We start from the raw sequence: 18,293 nt of genomic DNA, 5'->3' as shown, positions 1-18,293 counted from the left end.
TTTTAACAACTTAATTCTTGACGTTTATCTACCGACCAGTTTCAAAGCTACAAAAGCTTAACTAAATTAATTAGTTAATTCTATCATATTTTATTTTTACGGTGACTACTAAATAAAACGTTTTTGCGTATGGAGCTAATAAGTCGAGTCTTATGTCATGTTGTTCTTGTAAACATAGGAGGTATGGAGTGAAATGGATACGATATGTAAATCTAGACACTAGAAATACGTGGTTTAAAACAAAGTTGTTTTACGTAATACTTATTTTATTATAATAAATATCCACAAAGTAAGTGCTTCAAATACAAGTTAGTAGATAAACTATATTTTTACACAGGAACTATTTTTTACATTTTGTGAAACACAAAATACGAAAATAAAGGCACTAATTTGCCTTATTTAATGTGAAACAGATGCATACAAATATTATAATTTATGATAAAGAATTCCTTTTTCCATACCTGCCCTATTCCACAACACGTTGTTAAACCAATATCCACGTTGTTTGATAATTTACAGACATTTTGACCACTCTCGCGTTTTTGAATCCCTCCTATCCAAGGGAAAGTATTTTTTTCCGTGAAAAATATTATTCAATGCATTTTGTTTAGTTGGGCATTGAACTCAGTACCTCGTGAATTGTAGCCTAATGCACCTATGTTCTGTTATAAACTGAAGAAGCCTCATAGGTTTTTTATCTATTATTTTAATTAATTTTATATAAATTATACGGAATTCGAATTTGTCTCTTTCGATACAGACTTACCTATTTTTATTTTGTATTCTTTATTTGGATAACCAACGGCTACATTTATCTTAAATATAAAATAAAACAAATAACAAATAAGCCAATTACAGGTTTTCACAAGTAGCATCACAGTAAGTTAATGTAAATCCAAAAGAAAAGAAAAAATACTACGAATTATTTCAAAAGCAGACGCCGTACGTCATTATGATTATTCGCAAATAAATCTATGTTTAATGATTTAGTTATTACATTAAAATTATTTAAAGTTCGCCATAAATATGAATTTTGTCTATAATTAGATTGAGGCTCTTGTGGAAACATATGTCTCAACTAGAGAACGGACATGGAATGATGATGATAAATATTTACTACCGGTGTGTATTGGAAGATTGGCTGTTGCGAGATATGATTACAAATATAGACAGCGAATCTTTTACTATTTTTACCAAGAGGTTTTATAAACTACAATATTGTGCTCAATCATGAAATTAAATTAACTTAAGACCGGCTCATGAAACAATAAAACAATTGTTCACCCTAAAATATACCTACATCCTCATAAATATTTTACGGTTTTAATTTTTTTATTTTTTTAAATCTAATTTTGTTGCAACAGAGGGAAAATAATTTTCATGCATTTACTGGGATTATGACCTGCCGTGGGCGGGTTTAAGTGGCCACTTTACACACTGTAACATTCATCATTCTGCCTATGTTTGAAAATCCACATTTCCTCAACTCTTCCATCTGTTGACTGTTGTGAAGAATAGAGCTGAAACTTTTAACATGTGGGTGAGATTCATCCGGCTGAATCAATTCACCAATTAGGCAAACAATTTTTCAATTTTTATACATCTTTTACCAGTCAGTTGATTCAACAATGTTTTGAGTATGCCCAAATGTTTGCAGACTGGCTGGGTTTCCTCCCTAGGGAGTTATTCAGATCTAAATTTGTTGCAACAGAGGGAAAAACATTTTTGAAAAGGGAATATGGAAGTCTATGTATTTACAGGACTTATGACCTGTCGTTATTTTCTTTCTTCAATTTTTTATGGTGTTTAGTGTCATTTTTTTGTGAATGTGGGTACGCCTACATATTCTGTAAAATATACATTTGAAAAATGTGTTGTATTTATTCATAAAAGATATCAGAGACATTGATTTTATGTAAGGTGTAAATAATAAAATATAACCAGTTGATAAAAGATTTTAAAATTCTTAAACACGACTGATTTGTAAGACTGTAAGAAAAAATATTTAAAAACTAAATAAGTTCTATGTTTTGTTATGTCCACTCTTATTGAGGCAAATTTGATATATGTTAAGTTTTTTTTTGTAAAAATATTTTATTATAAAATGTGTAGGAGTCTTGTCGTTGGGGGCTATAGCTCTCTGGCGCTAAGTGGGTGGACCTGTTCTTCAAGGACAATTTTATCAAGAATTTTAATGTCATGGACAATCATTACGTCCGTATTTTTTATTTTCTTATCACACAATGTAATTTGCAATTAGGCATTATCACCTATGAGTGGATACTCCGATTGTTGTGTTTTTAAATGCGGTGTTATTTAAAATCATTATCGTTATTCCTCTATCCGCACCCAGTGGTGCATGGGGCACTTGTAAACCAACGCATTTCGAACACATGTTACATTAAGGCGGCGGTTTTCAACCCGGGAGGCGCGGTCTATTGCCAGGGGAGCCGCCAAATGTACTAATTTATTAATTTTTGTAAAACTGTTCCAGCAGTTGCTTGTACTAGACTGCCCACGTTGCTCTAACCTATTATTTAGAACAGTTTACTTTGTGAAACGGTAACTGTTATAGCTTCTTCTTTTTAATAACCGAAACGTCAATTTCTAGTCTATATTATTGTATCCATTAAAAAAAAACGGTTGGGAGGCGAGGAAAATTTTCTTTTTAGGAAGGTGTAGAAAAAAAAAGCTTGGAAATCGTTGCATTTCGGTAATGTGATCGGTCAGTTGTGTTACTTAAATTCCAGAAATGCTTTCATCAAAATATTTCATAGTTTTTTAAATCATGTCTTTGAAGAAATACTGAAGAATAAAACAGACTTGAAATATTTATTTATTTATTGACGGACTTACGCAGTCCATTCTAACAATGGTAAATACAATTTCTTATAATAAATACTGGTACTAATAAAATAAAATACAACTAAATAAAATTAAAGCTAGAACAAAAAAAAAAAAAAAATTACTACCTCAAGACATGATCCGGTCGATCTTAGTGATTTTTTCAATCTATCTTTACTTACACCAAAAAAGTCCAGATCTTGTCTCGAGTTTACAATACGACACAATTGGGACATTGGTGCATGCAAGCCATAGTTTGTGCTGTGTTGATCGAGGAACAGCACATTATTATTTCGCAACCGGCGGATTGGAACATTGAATGCCAGATGTTCCACTAACGATGGTATATCAATTAAGCCATTCAGTAAATTAAACATAAATATGGAGTCAATGTTATTTCTACGTTTTTGTAGACTTGAGATTTTCAACATTGACTCCATTTCTCCGTAAGTGTAGTCTCCCCCCTCGAGGCCAATCATCCATGCTACTTTTCTTAGCAACCGACGTTGCACCGATTTGATATGATTTATCCGGCCTACATAAAAGGGAGACCAGATCACGGAGGCATATTCTAAAAGAGGACGAACAATTGAGCAATACAGTGTTTCAACTCTGAACATATTAGTTAAGAAACTAGATGTCCTGCTAACAAAACCTAAGAGTTTTAGTGACTTGTTAATCATAGTATCAATATGTTCATTAAATGTATGTTTACAGATCGTGATAACTTGACCAGACTTGACTACATCTAAATATTTTCTATTTTGTAATCAAAGGATATTGGTGTTTTTTCACTCTATAAAAAGGCATCATTTTACATTTTTTAATATTTAATTCTAGGTAGCTGGCTTTGCGCCACATCTTAAAAGAATCAATATCTGACTGAAGCAGCAAACAGTCATTTGTGTTTTGAATTATTTAAAGAATTTTATTGTAGTCCGCAAAGAGCCAAAAACGAGTAGAGGAGAATACATTTGCTACATCGCACATCGTTAATAAACTAATTAAAAAGAAGGGGTGCCCGATGCGCACCCTCAGATATGCATAATGCGCGGATTATAAACTTCATATTTTTAAATTTTCCTTTAAGTTAACCTTGAATAGCTTCAGCATCTGCAGTATTGAATTCTTTTGAATTCCTTCCGCATGATGCCAGTGCTTGTATCAATGCTAAGGGGGTAGTCTAAATTTTTTTTAAATATGCTAATATGTCTTCTTGCCCATACTGATCATCGTGGTTTCGGATATGAAAGGGTTTAAAGAACACCCTGTATTATTATTATAATTAAGTTTAACAATTTTTAATTTATTGACGTGTACGTGTTGACTTCACGATCGGTATACAATTTACTATATTTGGTACTTTGTTGCACTGAATTTCTGAAATCCACAGGTCGCGACCCATAGGTTGAAAACACCGGTGTAGTGCAATGCCACTATTAATGTATTCAGATTATCAACACGTTTTACATCAAACCTTTAATCCCACATGTTATCAAAATATATAAATACCAAGGCATGTGTATTGTACTCGTACGTGACTCGATTTTTGTACGTATTTCATTCACAAATGAGTTTTAGCACAATCACTAAGTTCTTGACTTACTTTTTTTATTGCTTTGTCATTGCATGTGTCCATGCGGCTCGGCTGTGGAATCATCTCCCATCCACCATCAAAGATGTTACTACATTATCTCTGTTTAAATCACGTCTGAAGAAACATCTCCTTTCTCTTCCTTAATCTCTTCTCCTTTCCTTTTTCCTCTTTTTTCCCTTTTCGCATTTAGTAATAGTTTTGATTTAAGGTAATTTATAAACAAATACGTTTATTTATATTTTTATATATCTTTAGCTTTTTAATCTTTATTTTCTATTGAATGTGTTCGGTGACTTGAATTATAAAAATATAACTTTTATTTTATTGGTTGGTTGGAAGAAATTGCCATATGGCAATAAGCCCGCCAATGTACAAATAACATTATGTACAAAAAATTTAAATAAATTACAGTTTAGTTTTAGTTTTTTAAGTAATAAGGGTCTTTGGAATACTGTAGAGTAAAAAAAAAAATTTTACTACTTGTTAGCATCATACAAAATATTTTGAATTCGTCGGCCTCGTGGTGTAATTGAAATTCCTAAATTCCACACAAGTCGTGGTCAAAATAGCTTTGTCTTTAAAGGTGTAAAAAATTATAATAATCTTCCCAATGAACTAAAAACCACTAAAAATAATATATCAATAAATAAATTTAAAGTAAATCTAAAAAAAATTTTTGAACACTTGTAAAAACTACATTAAATTTTAATTAGTATGAATGTATTATTGTTTATGTTTTTTCTTTATATATCCTATGTTTTTATTTTTTTTCTCATGTACTCGCATTTAAAGCTATATAAACTCTTATAAATAAACAACTACAACAGTGTAAGTCACTCTCCAAGCACAAGAGTTAGTATATTTTTTTGAAGAGTTACAGTGATAACATTTACTAGATGTGTAAAAGTAGATATGTATAGAATTTTTTAAAAACATGTACCTTTTATGAAATTTATTAATAAAAAAATTAAAATAATATTTTTATCGGAATTCGTCGTAGGTATGTGATATTTCCTTATTGTATATTAATATACTATAAATATTGAAATCAAATTATGTACCCTGTTGCATTGTTTCATTCTCTGCCTATCTCTGAGGAGAATTTTCGCAACGATTCGTATTCTGAGCAACGTGTCGAAGTAAAGTAGCTTCTATGATATTGCATTGTAAAGTATATAATTGCTCGTCCTGTCCGATGTCACCTTCGTCTGATTGAACTTTCCACTTAACCTCACACTCTGATCCTAATTGGTCCAAATATTTAGTTCACCAATGCCGCGTATCAGGAGTAATAAACTGATTTTATAAGAGCCAGTTGCAAAAAAAAACCACAAAGAAAAGCAATTGTAACTTTCGATTCGTCGGTGCAATTTTAACTAGCAACGTTATTTTTATCACCAGTTTATAATAATCCAGTAATTGATAAACAAAATAAAACAGTGGGTTGTTGTTATAATTGGGTGTTAAAATTGTTTTTTTAAATTTAAAAATGAGCTATAAAAGTAACAAAAAACGGTAAAGATTAAATACATCATTTGAAAGAAAATTTTCTGCGTTACAAGATATTGTGTTTTCTTTTACATTACATATATTATTTTATTTGATCACAAGCTTCTAAAATGGAATATCAAGTAAACGAAAGTGAGCATTTAACTCCTTCATTATTTTACAACAAATTAGCCAATTATTCGTAGCAACTTCACCGTACACTGCGCAAATATCGCGAACAGCTTTGCCAGCTTTCCCTCGATTGAGATTCCCAAGATTACTTCGATATTATTTCAATGAAAAGTAACACGATGATTGGCGTGGTTTACCTTCATAGATAATACTAATACTCCCGTATGCCCAATTACAACAATGTCATAATTAAGTACTTTGCGGTTTTCGTTAACTGTTTAACGTGTAATAACCATAAATACATAGTTTTAACGCACAAATGAAGTTTGGTAGCAATAATGATAAGGTAATAAATAATAAGAAAATAATAGGCTAGTTAGTACATTCATGTTTGTTTCCGAAGGACTTATTTTTTGCATTTTTTCGAAACATAATTTATTTCATTCACATACTTAATATGTCTTTTTTTGCTGTGTCCGCCTTAATAATTAACAATAAAAAAACTGTTCATAGTAATTTAAAATAAATAATAATTACATGACATACAAAAGTGATATAAATAATAACAACCCAGAAAAAGGAATAGTCATAAATTATACATTGTATGCATTTAGTTCCAAAATAATTCAACATGCAAAGTAATAGAATCATTGAAATTAAGTGTTTTTTTATAATTCATTCATTCATTAATCATTATTCCATTTCCGCACCTAATGGTGCATAGGTCACTGCATTGGTACACCAATCGCAGCGCATCTTGTTACATGAAGGTAAGATGATCAGTCTTACGCTTCAGGTACCAGTCCAGGGGCTATGAAGTATTCTAGTGTAATTTTTTTGAATAAATATTTTATATCAACCATGTCGGGAATCGAACCCAAGATCTCATGCATGGTAGGCAAACGCGCTGACCATAACACCACGAGGCCGACTTTTTTTATTATAACTATTTGTTAATATACTATAAAACTAAGCCAAAAAAAAAAAAATGTATTGTACGAGTATTATCAGCGCTATAATTTTCTAAAATTTTGTGATTTTAAATTAATCAGTCTGTGACGTCACAAGTTCTCCACGGTGAGATTTCCCGCTTGGTGGGTTGGCTTCCAGGTAACGGGAAACGTATCACAATACTCTGTCATTGGTTGATTTCGGAGAAATAGTGACGTCGCGTCGGCGTCTGTCAAAGTAGTTATTTTTTATCAAAATCTTTTTTTTTCATACGTTTTTGAGAAACTTCGCCGTACAATTAAATGCTCTAATTCTTACCGCGCATAAGAAAACAATTTCTGTATTACATTTCCCGTTGCACTGAATTTCCTCATTATAATTTGAATATGGTCTATAATGTATAAATTATGCATTATTTTTGTATGACATATACATTGCGCTGAAGCCTTAAATATATGAGCTATTTTAATATCTTTTGACGAACCCTGGCGTCTTCTGTACTGTCTCATGTCTAATTGTTCAAGTAAATGGTAAATCGTTCCTCCTTAGATTTAGTGCGCCTCGCGTCTCTTAAACGAGTAACCCAGAATATTACCGAATTTGTTAATTAGATTTTACGAGCATTTGGTTCACGATTTAGTGGTAGTGTTATCAGTAGCCAATTAGTTAATGTTTAATCTACTCCGGAAATGTTCCCATATTTTCGATATTCCCGTAGTTTACGTGGACCGATCTGCATTTATTAACCTACTACCGTCTGATACATATCGCTATATTCGGTGATGTTCGAGTGAAGGGTTCGGTCGCAGGCTGCGGGGTAAGATGCCCAAGCTGATGAACTACCGAAAAAACAGCGATTCTTCTAAATACTCGTCTTTCTTCAACGACCATTCTTCCACGAACACAGCGTCGAACGAGGATCTGGGGCGGTTCGATTCATCGAGCGTCTTCACGCAGATTTCTCTGAGCAAGGAAAACAACAGAAGGCCGCCGGAAAAGCAGCGGCCAGGAGAAGAGATGCTGCGTCTCTGTTGTCCTTGCTGCGGACCGTCGAAGAGCGACGAGGATGTGGACGCCGGGTTCGTCCTGGTGAAGAAAGAAACTGCGAAAGAGGCGGACAAGGGCGGAAGCCGCAGCAGCACTCTAAGAGTCGGAGACAAGGCAGTCAGTACTGCCAAGTTTGTGAGTGAAGTGTTGAACTGCAGGGACGTATTTCTGCACAAGTTGGAGCACGATGGTACCCTGACCCGCAAGGCGAAGGCCAACCCTGAAATCAGGATCAATTATACCCCGGATGGTGCGTGTTAATTTTAATTGTTTTTTTACACTACAACTAAAAATAATTTCCGTTTAAAAGGGCTTAGTCTGGGACAGAAAAGGCGCGGTGATCCGATATGGACATTCAAAATCCTAATAACTGATTGATTTGATGTGCTTACATCGAAATCAATTTTCACTTGTTAAAAAATCGTCATCTGCCAGATCCCTAATTACGGCTTCGTTTAATTAAATTAATATTCACATCTATCATTCGTCGGCATGAAAATTTTGTTAAAAATATATTCTAGAAATTAAATATTCACAACCAAAATATTCTTTCTAAAACAAGACACAAAACATAATCCCATAAAAAGGGGTTTGAACTATTTAAAGTTTTTGAAGAAGGAATAATTTTACCCCAGAATTTTAGAAAAATATCACAAAATTTGTGTGATAAAAAATAGTTTTTTTTTTTTTTAGAAACCATTTTTTTTTCTTTCCTATGATAACTTTTTTGATCAGTTCATTATCTTCAAACCATTAGAACAAATTTCACTTATTTATTTTACTTAAATACTTTTTCTTTAAACGAGTACTTAAGTTTAGTCCAAATTTCAAGAGGCATAATCTAACGGTCGAAAAGCGCTTATATTTTAATAACATAACGTTTTTTATCAGGAATACCTATAAAAAAAATATTATTTTTAACGTACTTTATTTAACGGCGCGATTTGGAAAGAACGGCGTTTAAAAATGGCAAATGTATAATTTCCTTACTTTTTATCAGACTATAGCGTTAATGTTGAGGGCAGCCTCCTCAATATCCAACTCCAGGAAGCACTTCTTGTGGAGCATTGGAAAACTTTTAATTTTGATGGGGTCAGTGGAATTTCTGTTAATATGTTCAAAAATAAATTAGATGACCACAAAAAAAAAACTCGAATTGATTTGACGCACACGCGGCGGCCTCCGTGGTGTTGTGGTTAAGATGCTTGAGTCACGCACGGATGGTTCCGGGTTCGATTCCCGGTGAGAACACAAAAATTTAATAGTGATTTTTCTCAAGCCTGGGTGTTCTGTACTGTAATTCACCACTGTAATTGGGCTTTCTGGCCTGTGTGGTGCAAAAAAAAGTGAAATGTAATTTAAATGTAAATTATTATATCGGCTTGGAGCTGACAATGTATCATGCATTTTAAAATAATGTATAACGGGCCAAGTTGCCCAATCGAATAGTGAACATTTCACTGTTGCGATCTTACCGGGAATGGAGTGAGATGAGCATACCCATTACGGGGCCGCCATTATTCTAATTAATATTGCTAAATCAGCATTATCCTCCACTAAACCGCACCCAATGGTGTACAGGGCACTGTATTGGTACGCCAATCGCGGCGTATCTTGATAATTTGTTATATATCGACCCCTTCTACGTATAACGTCGTAACCCACAAATCGTAATGTTGCAACCGACTGAGTTTCTCCAGGGCATGCATGGCTACAACAGTTTAGAGACTAGAAGGGAGATGTACTCGACTACACATTTTTATCGATTGTTGCGCGGTGTTATCGATAATCCTGAGATTATGATGAGTATTGGTTTGTATGTTCCTGATAATTACCTAAGACAGCGTCAGCGCAGATTGTTTTATGTAACAAAAATGATCAAGATACACGATTAATGTACCGTTGAAGTGCCCTATGTACCATTAGGTGCGGAAAGGGAATGATGATGATTTTTCAAAACGCGATATTCGCCCCACATGGCATTTTGTTATTATAAAAAAAATATAGCCATTATTGAGACGCAGCGATTAACTGGAATAAACTTGCCAAAACACGATAAATGAAAAAACAGTATTTTATCACATAAACTGATACCCGATAGACAGATAAGACAGCGTCAGCATAGATTGTTTCATATTCCGATATACAGGACCAACCTGCCGATGGTTATGCCTGTTGGAAGGGCTACCGCTATGCTTAACAAGATCGCTCTGGATGTTGATCTGTTCCATAAATCCGAAGGGGTTTTCCGGAGCAAGATTCTCCTACTATTTTGAGTCCGTTTATGTATTTTTTGCCTTTTTATAATATTTACGTCTTCAATTTTAGTTTTTAATGTATGTATTATTTTAAATAAATGAATTGAAAAAATCGTCGATTTTGAGATTTTAATGTATTTCGTCTATATATTTATCATATTTTGAGTTCCAACGAAAAAAATGTTTTTTTCCGGAACTCGTATTGTCGTAAGTATCTCATATTTTTTACAAAGTATACTATTGTAAGAAGCTTTGCGATCATTTTCGCGGGACGAAAGAGATGACCGAAAGCGGCGTAAGTATTAGTTGCGATTGTGTTCTCCAGATTAGCGGACGTCCGCCGCGTACATTGTTTTTTTGTTTTTAAATATATTTTTCATACCTATATATATTTTTTCTAAAATGAATCCCGCTTATGCGAAAAATAAAAGAATGAAGCTAACTAGAGCATAAACATGTGTTTTTGCCTGAGAAACTTAATCTACACTACGTACAATAGAAACTCCAACAACAGATTCATCGTATAATAACAAAGTCCATATTTGCATAAAACAAACCAGTTGATTATATTATTATTTGCTTGATTTTAGTACTAATATTTATATTGGTTATAATATACAGAATAACAACTTATATTATCGTTAGTGCTTCTTGCGATTATATAAGTTGTTCGTGAGCATCAAATAATTGTGCATAGGGAACTGCATTGGTACACCAATTGCAGCGTATCTGAATCATCTTTGTAAAGTAAAGGTAAGATGATCAGTCCTACGCTTCAGGTGTCAGTCTTGGATCTCTAAAATGTTCTAGTGGAAAAACATATTTTTAAATAAATGTTTCCATGTCAACCTTGTCAGGAATCGAACCCGAGACCTCTTGTATGGCAGGCAAACGCGCTGACCACTACACCACGAGGCCGACGAATAAAATAATTATCTAAAAACAAAACGTTTTTTGTAATTTTTACGATATTTTACTTCGTGTATTTTCATAAGCATAATATTGTATGTGCATTTTTACAAAAACCGTAAAACATTTTACGTTTTTTTGTAAGCTTTGTAAGCTTTGTAAGCTAAAAATAAATATACATACCATTTTTTTCAATAACCGGCTTATATTTAGATTTATGCTGGACAAAAATATTTTTTTATCCGTATCCTGTAAAATCGCGTTTTGTGAGTTGCCAATATGAATTCAATATTTGTTACCACCCTTGCTTTTCTGATGCTGGGATCTTGGGATCTTGAAATATTGCAGCGAAAAAAACGCCTCAAATGGTCAGCGCATGTGCCTACCATGTAAGAGATCTCGGGTTCAATTTTCGACGCGATTGATATGAAATATTTATTTATAAAGGTGTATACTAAACTTTTTCATAATCCCAGGAGTGGCATCTGAAGCGTAAGACTGATAATCACACCTTTATTCAACCAAAAATGATCAAGGTACGCTGCGGTCGTGTTACGAATGCATGATATTTAATCTTGACCTTACCAGGAATCGAATCCGAGGTCTCTAGAACGATAAGCAAGCACGTTAACGTATTCGAAAAAAGACGACGAAAATCAGAAATTGTATTGATTTTTTAAAATCGTGTTTGATGTTAGTATACGTTAGGCCGTTTTTTGAAAAAAAATTAAGAATTGAAATTCTTGGTTACAAAAATCTACGATGTATGCAGAAGAGCGATTTGCTAATGAATGTTGATAAATCGAAATTGATGATTTTTGAAAGGGATGATAATATAACTAAATGTGAGATCAGTGTGTACGCAGATATTCTGAATCGGGTAGAAGAATTTGTGTACCTGGGAAATGGAAAGGGAAAAAAATTACAGGTACCGTATTTTTCGGACCATAAGACGCACTTTTTTACTCTGAAAATTCAACCAAAGATTGTGATGCGTCTTACGGTCCGATGCGTCTTATCGTCCACAAAATACGGTAGATTGGAGCTATATATTTATCGTTACTACAGTTAGCTTTTAAAATAATCACGTTGACCTTGAGATACATAGGTAATATTAGGTTGCCACATTACGAAAATGGCGCTGTTTAATATAAAAAAGATACAGTATATTCTATAAGTAATATTACTGTGATGAAAGTTTTAATTTGTCTTGAGTTTTATATTTTAAAGACACATATAGTCCATTAAAATATTTCATAAATTTTCGCTTATTTATGGGTAAAATAACGTTTTTAAATGAAATATTCTAGTGTGCCTACTAACACAAACGAAATTTATATTGAAAAAAATAATAACAAAAACAACTTTGTTTTTAACCACATATTTTTTCTTTTTTCTACCGATCGGTTTTTAAAGCTACACAAGCTTCATTATCAAGGTATATTTAACTAATGAATTCTATCCTGTTTTGTTTTATCAATGTTGACTAAATATTACATATCTATTTAATTTTTTTGTTCTTTTACAATTTAAGAATGACTTTTTTTACAAGATTGATATTGCTAAGGGAGATATTTTTTTATAATTTTTTCAAACATGCCTTATAAAACATGATTAAATCATAATCTCAAATACGTATGAAACTAAAAATAAAATAAAATAAATAAAAACACTTTAACCTCACAAATAAAAACATATTTCTACCTATTTGGCCTGATGCACTCATCAATTCGTATACCCCCTCCGTTATCCATTTCTTAATAGCGATTTTATAGTGATAGTATTTGCTAATTGTCCTTATGGACAATGAAAGTTGTCTGTACACTTTAATGGAGATGTGGACGAATCCTCTTTGATCGAATGTTGTGTTCATTTTTGATTGCTTTTGCAGCATCAGGGTGGAATGTCTAGTAACTCTAGTAATTGTTATATGGAGCTAATAAATCAAGTTTTTTTGTGTAATTTGAGCTGTATATGTTAACTTGGTCCTCGGACAGGTATTAATACATTTACATCGTCTTATTTTTTTATTATTTTTTTATATTATTTTATAAATTTATTGCAAAAAAAATGTATACATACTTAATAACAGGGAATCTATATAAAACCAATTAATGTAAAATGAAATCAGAGTATTCTCTGTTTATGATAGTCTCCATCTAACATGGCTCAGCCTGTTCCAAGATGGAGATTTTTTATTTTTAGAGCATAAGTAGTCATATATTAATAAAACAATAACATAAAAAAGAAAAACTAAAACTACTTAATTATAAATGCCTAGCTAATCAAATGTAAGAAATTAAAAATCTTTATTATACAAATATAAAGTATATATATGTGACAATAATACACGTTACTTAAACATAAATAATATTGCATAATATATAATAAAAAACAATATAAAGCAATGGTTACATAAAAAATAATATGTGTACCAATTATATAAAGTACTACATGTTTTGATTTACATATATTTATCAAAAAAATCTCTCGCTACACTATTTATATGTGCAGTTATTTTTATTTATTAACATTCAAATCCACCAAATATAATACTCATGTAAGTGCCTACCTGCCTATAAAATCATTATTTCTTCACCCTTCTCCTTCTTTTCTACCTTTACTATAAAACTTATGTCTTGGTTGCTCTTATTTTTACTCGCCCTCACTTATAATTAATTACACAATGTAAATTTATTTTGAAAATATGTTATTACTACTATCCATAGTGCTATTAGCTAAAACCAACAAACACAATGTTAATGGGAAGTGAATATTACAGATGACAGCTGTTCTGCAGAACTTGGCAGTCCCACACCCCCCCCACCAGCAACACAGCCCCCCACCCACCAGGAGCCTGAAGATGATATCGACAGGCTGGTGGCCATGCACACAAGGAGCGGTCTTCAGGTATCAATATCACTAAAGCATGTCCAATTTTAGTTGAAATAGCGCCTTCTACTTTGGACAACTTAAGTTTAAATAGGACCTTCCACTTTGGACAACTTAACCCAAAATAGCGTCATTCGCGTGGTTAACTTCAGTCAAAATAGCACCTTCCACTTCGGACAACTTCAGCCAAAACAGTGCCTTGAACTTTGGAAAACTTTTCAAATCAGCCCCTTCTTTCTACTTTAATCAATTTAAGCTAAAGAGCTTAAATCGAATCTTCCACTTTGACTAATTTTAAACAAAATAGGACATTCCATTTTGGCTAGCTTAGGCCAAAAAATAGCTCTTTTCACTTCCGCCAAATCTAGCTGAATTTTTGGCCAAAGCTGAATGAGCCATTTCAATAAAAAAAATTGGTATCTGAGAAGCATAATATCATTGTATGTCCTTTTCTCGGGATTTTTTCATGTTCGAAAGCAATGAAACTGTTCACTGGTTATTCAAAATTTGTGGTTACTTTACTCATATTTAATATTTATAATACATAAAAATTAACTTTTACTAATGCACCGTAAAAAACTTGAATGTTTTTAATGAAATATGTTTTTTTTATGTGAATCACATAAAAATCTATGTATTTCTCTTAAACGATAAAATAATAATTACGTATTATTTTCAGACGCGCTCCGAGTCGATGGCCAGTGTTTACTCAGGAGCTGGTGATGGAAACTATGGTTCTGTAACAGTTAAAGGCCAGGTTGAGTTCGGCCTCCTGTACAACTACAAGATGGGAGCTTTAGAAATCAATGTCAAGAGATGTCGAGACCTCGCCCCAGTAGACACGAAGAGAAATAGATCGGACCCTTATGTTAAGGTAAATACTATCGAGTACTAACTGACAATCTCTGAAGAGATTGGAGTTTCTATTTGTAATTTTATTTCAATACTGCGATGATGAAATCAAGTTAAGTAAAACAGGCTTTGAACGAGAGGTCCCACCTCTGATTTGAGAATTCCCAACACTGCCTGGGACCATAATCCTGTTAACTAATAACTCATATGTAATTCTACACCATAATAATTAAATCTAGAAGTATAGTCTGTATGTATGAATAAATATAATAAATAATGTATCATCACCATAACTTGTAAAACTCCACAAGTGGTCTAAAATGAAATGTTGGCATTTTCCATTAGAACTTCAAATAATCTATATGTGTGTAAAACTTGTATATTTTTAACAAAAATATCGAAAAAAAACTTTGCTAAAACGAGAAAGTTCAGCGCTATGGGAAATTGGATGTGAAAATTAGACCATTAAATTGTATGGCAAAGTTTCTCAAAAATGTATGAAAAAAATAATTCAAATGATTTTAATAAAAATGAACTACCTTGAACAACGTCACTAATTCTTCAGAGTCAACCAATGATAGTGTTGTTATAGTTTTTCAGTTTACGGGAAGCCAATTCACCAAGCAGCAGAACTCAGCAGATACACATTTATTTTTTTTTAATTTAGCTTAGTTTGCTAGTCTATTAACAAATAAAAAAAAACACTGACCTTCCCATTCGCAACTGAAGTAAAATCTGTTTTTACTCTCCCCTGAACAAAAGTATATTTGAGACTTGTGAGTTTTAAAAGTTAAGCCGACGCGTCGACGATGTGATATAAAACAAGGAAGACAAAAATTATTGTATTAATAATTTATTTAATAAAATATGTAATATTAAATTAAAATTATTAATGTCTCTTAGTTAGTAATAATAATGGTTTATTGACATAACAATTCCTACAATCAACCACATTTTTGTGTTTAATAGATTTTTCTGACTTGGTATACCTGTTTTAAGGCAGACATTTTAAATTATAACTTCATTTTGTAAATATTTTAAAAATAAATTTAAAATCAGACCCACTTGCATGTCGCCTCATCGTTTTGTAAGTTTGTTCATATTCCATATAACTATTTCACTTAAATGCTATTAAAACTAACACTTAGTGACTCCTCACAAAGAATTTGAAGTGTATTTATACAAAATACACGCAGTGTGTATATCTTGAACTATTTAGTCTATATAATGTCTAAACTTGCTAAAAATATAACGCATGTTAAGTCAGACTTGACTGTGTTAATATTTCTTACATTTTGTTTACTATGGTATAATTGTTTATTTTTAAGAATTTCCCGATATGAGTATAAAAATATGAAATTTACAAATAACATTTTAGGTGTACCTTCTACCTGACAAGTCTAAAACTGGTAAGAGAAAGACGAAGGTTCGGAAGCACACTCTTCAGCCAGTGTTTGAAGAGTGTCTTCGCTTCCTGCAGCCCCTTAGTGCTCTACCAGGTCGGGCATTGTGGCTCTCCGTGTGGCACGCTGACATGTTCGGTCGGAATCACTTCCTCGGAGAAGTTGTCCTTCCTCTGCAGGATAAGGTCTTCGACGATCCTACCCCCAAGTGGTATAATCTACAGGAACGGGTAATTTCCTTTGTTTTATTTATTAACTATTACTTTTATTGTTTCAATGGCAGAAGTAGATGAGGGTCGCGATTACAAATGCTATCCTCATCGGTACATATCGAGACGGTATAAAGTAAAATTGTTATTTATGTATGAAAATTAAAATGGTCTTAATCGGTAACCTATAATTACTGAACACGTTTAGAAGAAAAAAAATGCATAAACATTCTATTTTTCATGCATTATCATCATCATCATTCTTTTTACGCACCTAATGTTACATCGGGCACTGCATTGGTACACCAATCGCAGTGTATCTTGATCATTTTTGTTACATGAAGGTAAGATGATCAGTCTTACGCTTCAGGTACCAGTCCAGGGACTATGAAATATTCTAGTGTAAAAACACCCTTTTAAATAAGTATTTCATATCAACTGTGTCAGAAATCAATCCCTTTCATACAGAAAACTTAATTTTACTCTGTAGATAAAATCGAAGATAAATGTTAACTTCCCATTGTAACACGGGCCCAGGAGTTGTGCTGTAGCCGAGTACAGAATTTTTAAAACAAGATTCTCTTCAAGATTTTAAACATCAAGTTTTGCAGTCACTAAAAAGTTTTGTGTACCACATTTAAAAAATCCTATGTCAACAGCAAAAAAGTAAATTATGTAGTTTCACAAAGTTTGCACGAACCTATTTGCATTTAGTATTTTGCAGCCAATAGTTGTGTATGTATCACTTAAATTTGTTAAAATACCTTTTGAGTGCTTATGTTGGGAATCTAAATCCATTAAATTACATTGAGATCGATCAAAACTGCTAAAGGGTAATAACGTCTGACATTACAGAGAAAATCCATTGAGATTTGAGTTTCTAGTTTAAGTTGCATTGTTTGGTGATTTCTAGACGGAGCAGTTTGAAGAGCAGCAAGGAAACAAAGGAGACATGATAGTCGGCTTAAAGTTTGAAGTTCCAGAACAAGGAAGTAGCCTTAACATGCGAACCAAAGGAACTTTACATGTTTTGGTAAAGGAAGCTAAAAACCTTTCTGCAACCAAGCCTAATGGACTTTGTGATGTTTTCTGTAAGAGGTAAGCTAACTGCTTTCCATCAAGTTATATCGCTTAGCAAGGTTTGTTTTAGAATTCTTTAGCTTTTGCTCGAGGATGTCGCACAAATTTAATACTTCTGATTAAAAAAATACTACAATACCTTTTTTTTAAAAATAACTTATTAGGTTTATACCAAGTTGAAATATAGAAAAGAAAATCACTTACCAATAAAGAGCTGGGCTGAATAAACTGTATCCAACACAATAATACACGTTTACAAGTTTCATAGTTTATCATTAAAGTGATTTATTTTGTGTTAAAGGAATCTACAGCATTTTTACTTTTAAAAACTTACAACTATAATTATATTTATCCAGTAATTTTGCTAAATATTTTGTTTCTAAATGTGATGTAGTTGTATATTTTTGAGAATCTAATAATATTACCCAATAGCAAAATGGAACAAATATTAAGTCAGTATTTGAGGGTAATAGAAGCGAACTTAGAAATCTCCACTGAGATATTTGCGAAAAACTTTGAAAAAAGAATTGTGATATTTCTAATTATGCTTCACCAACTCAATGGAGAATCTGTTTTTGCAAGATTTAGAGACAGTTTTGAATTACTAGGTTTTTATTTACAGTTAATTTTG

The 18,293-nt window shown here is 32.5% G+C and overlaps 1 protein-coding gene across 1 annotated transcript in view; it reads left to right on the top strand.

Annotated features, from left to right (window-relative positions):
• Positions 1–18,293, top strand: part of LOC148278728 (uncharacterized) — a 195,081-nt gene that overhangs the window by 173,599 nt on the left and 3,189 nt on the right. Inside the window, exons 5-8 of the mRNA XM_088230963.1 lie at positions 14,009–14,136; positions 14,798–14,992; positions 16,349–16,603; positions 17,496–17,680. Of these exons, the coding sequence (XP_088087089.1) occupies positions 14,009–14,136; positions 14,798–14,992; positions 16,349–16,603; positions 17,496–17,680 (763 nt within the window). The remainder of the gene's footprint in view (positions 1–14,008; positions 14,137–14,797; positions 14,993–16,348; positions 16,604–17,495; positions 17,681–18,293) is intronic.

This window comes from Micrasema longulum, unplaced genomic scaffold, assembly GCF_059751315.1.
Source record: "Micrasema longulum isolate JH-2025_06_02 unplaced genomic scaffold, ASM5975131v1 h1tg000834l, whole genome shotgun sequence".
Taxonomy (NCBI): domain Eukaryota; kingdom Metazoa; phylum Arthropoda; class Insecta; order Trichoptera; family Brachycentridae; genus Micrasema; species Micrasema longulum.
Note: the sequence above shows the minus strand (reverse complement) of the source record. Positions and strands in the feature narration are given on the sequence as shown.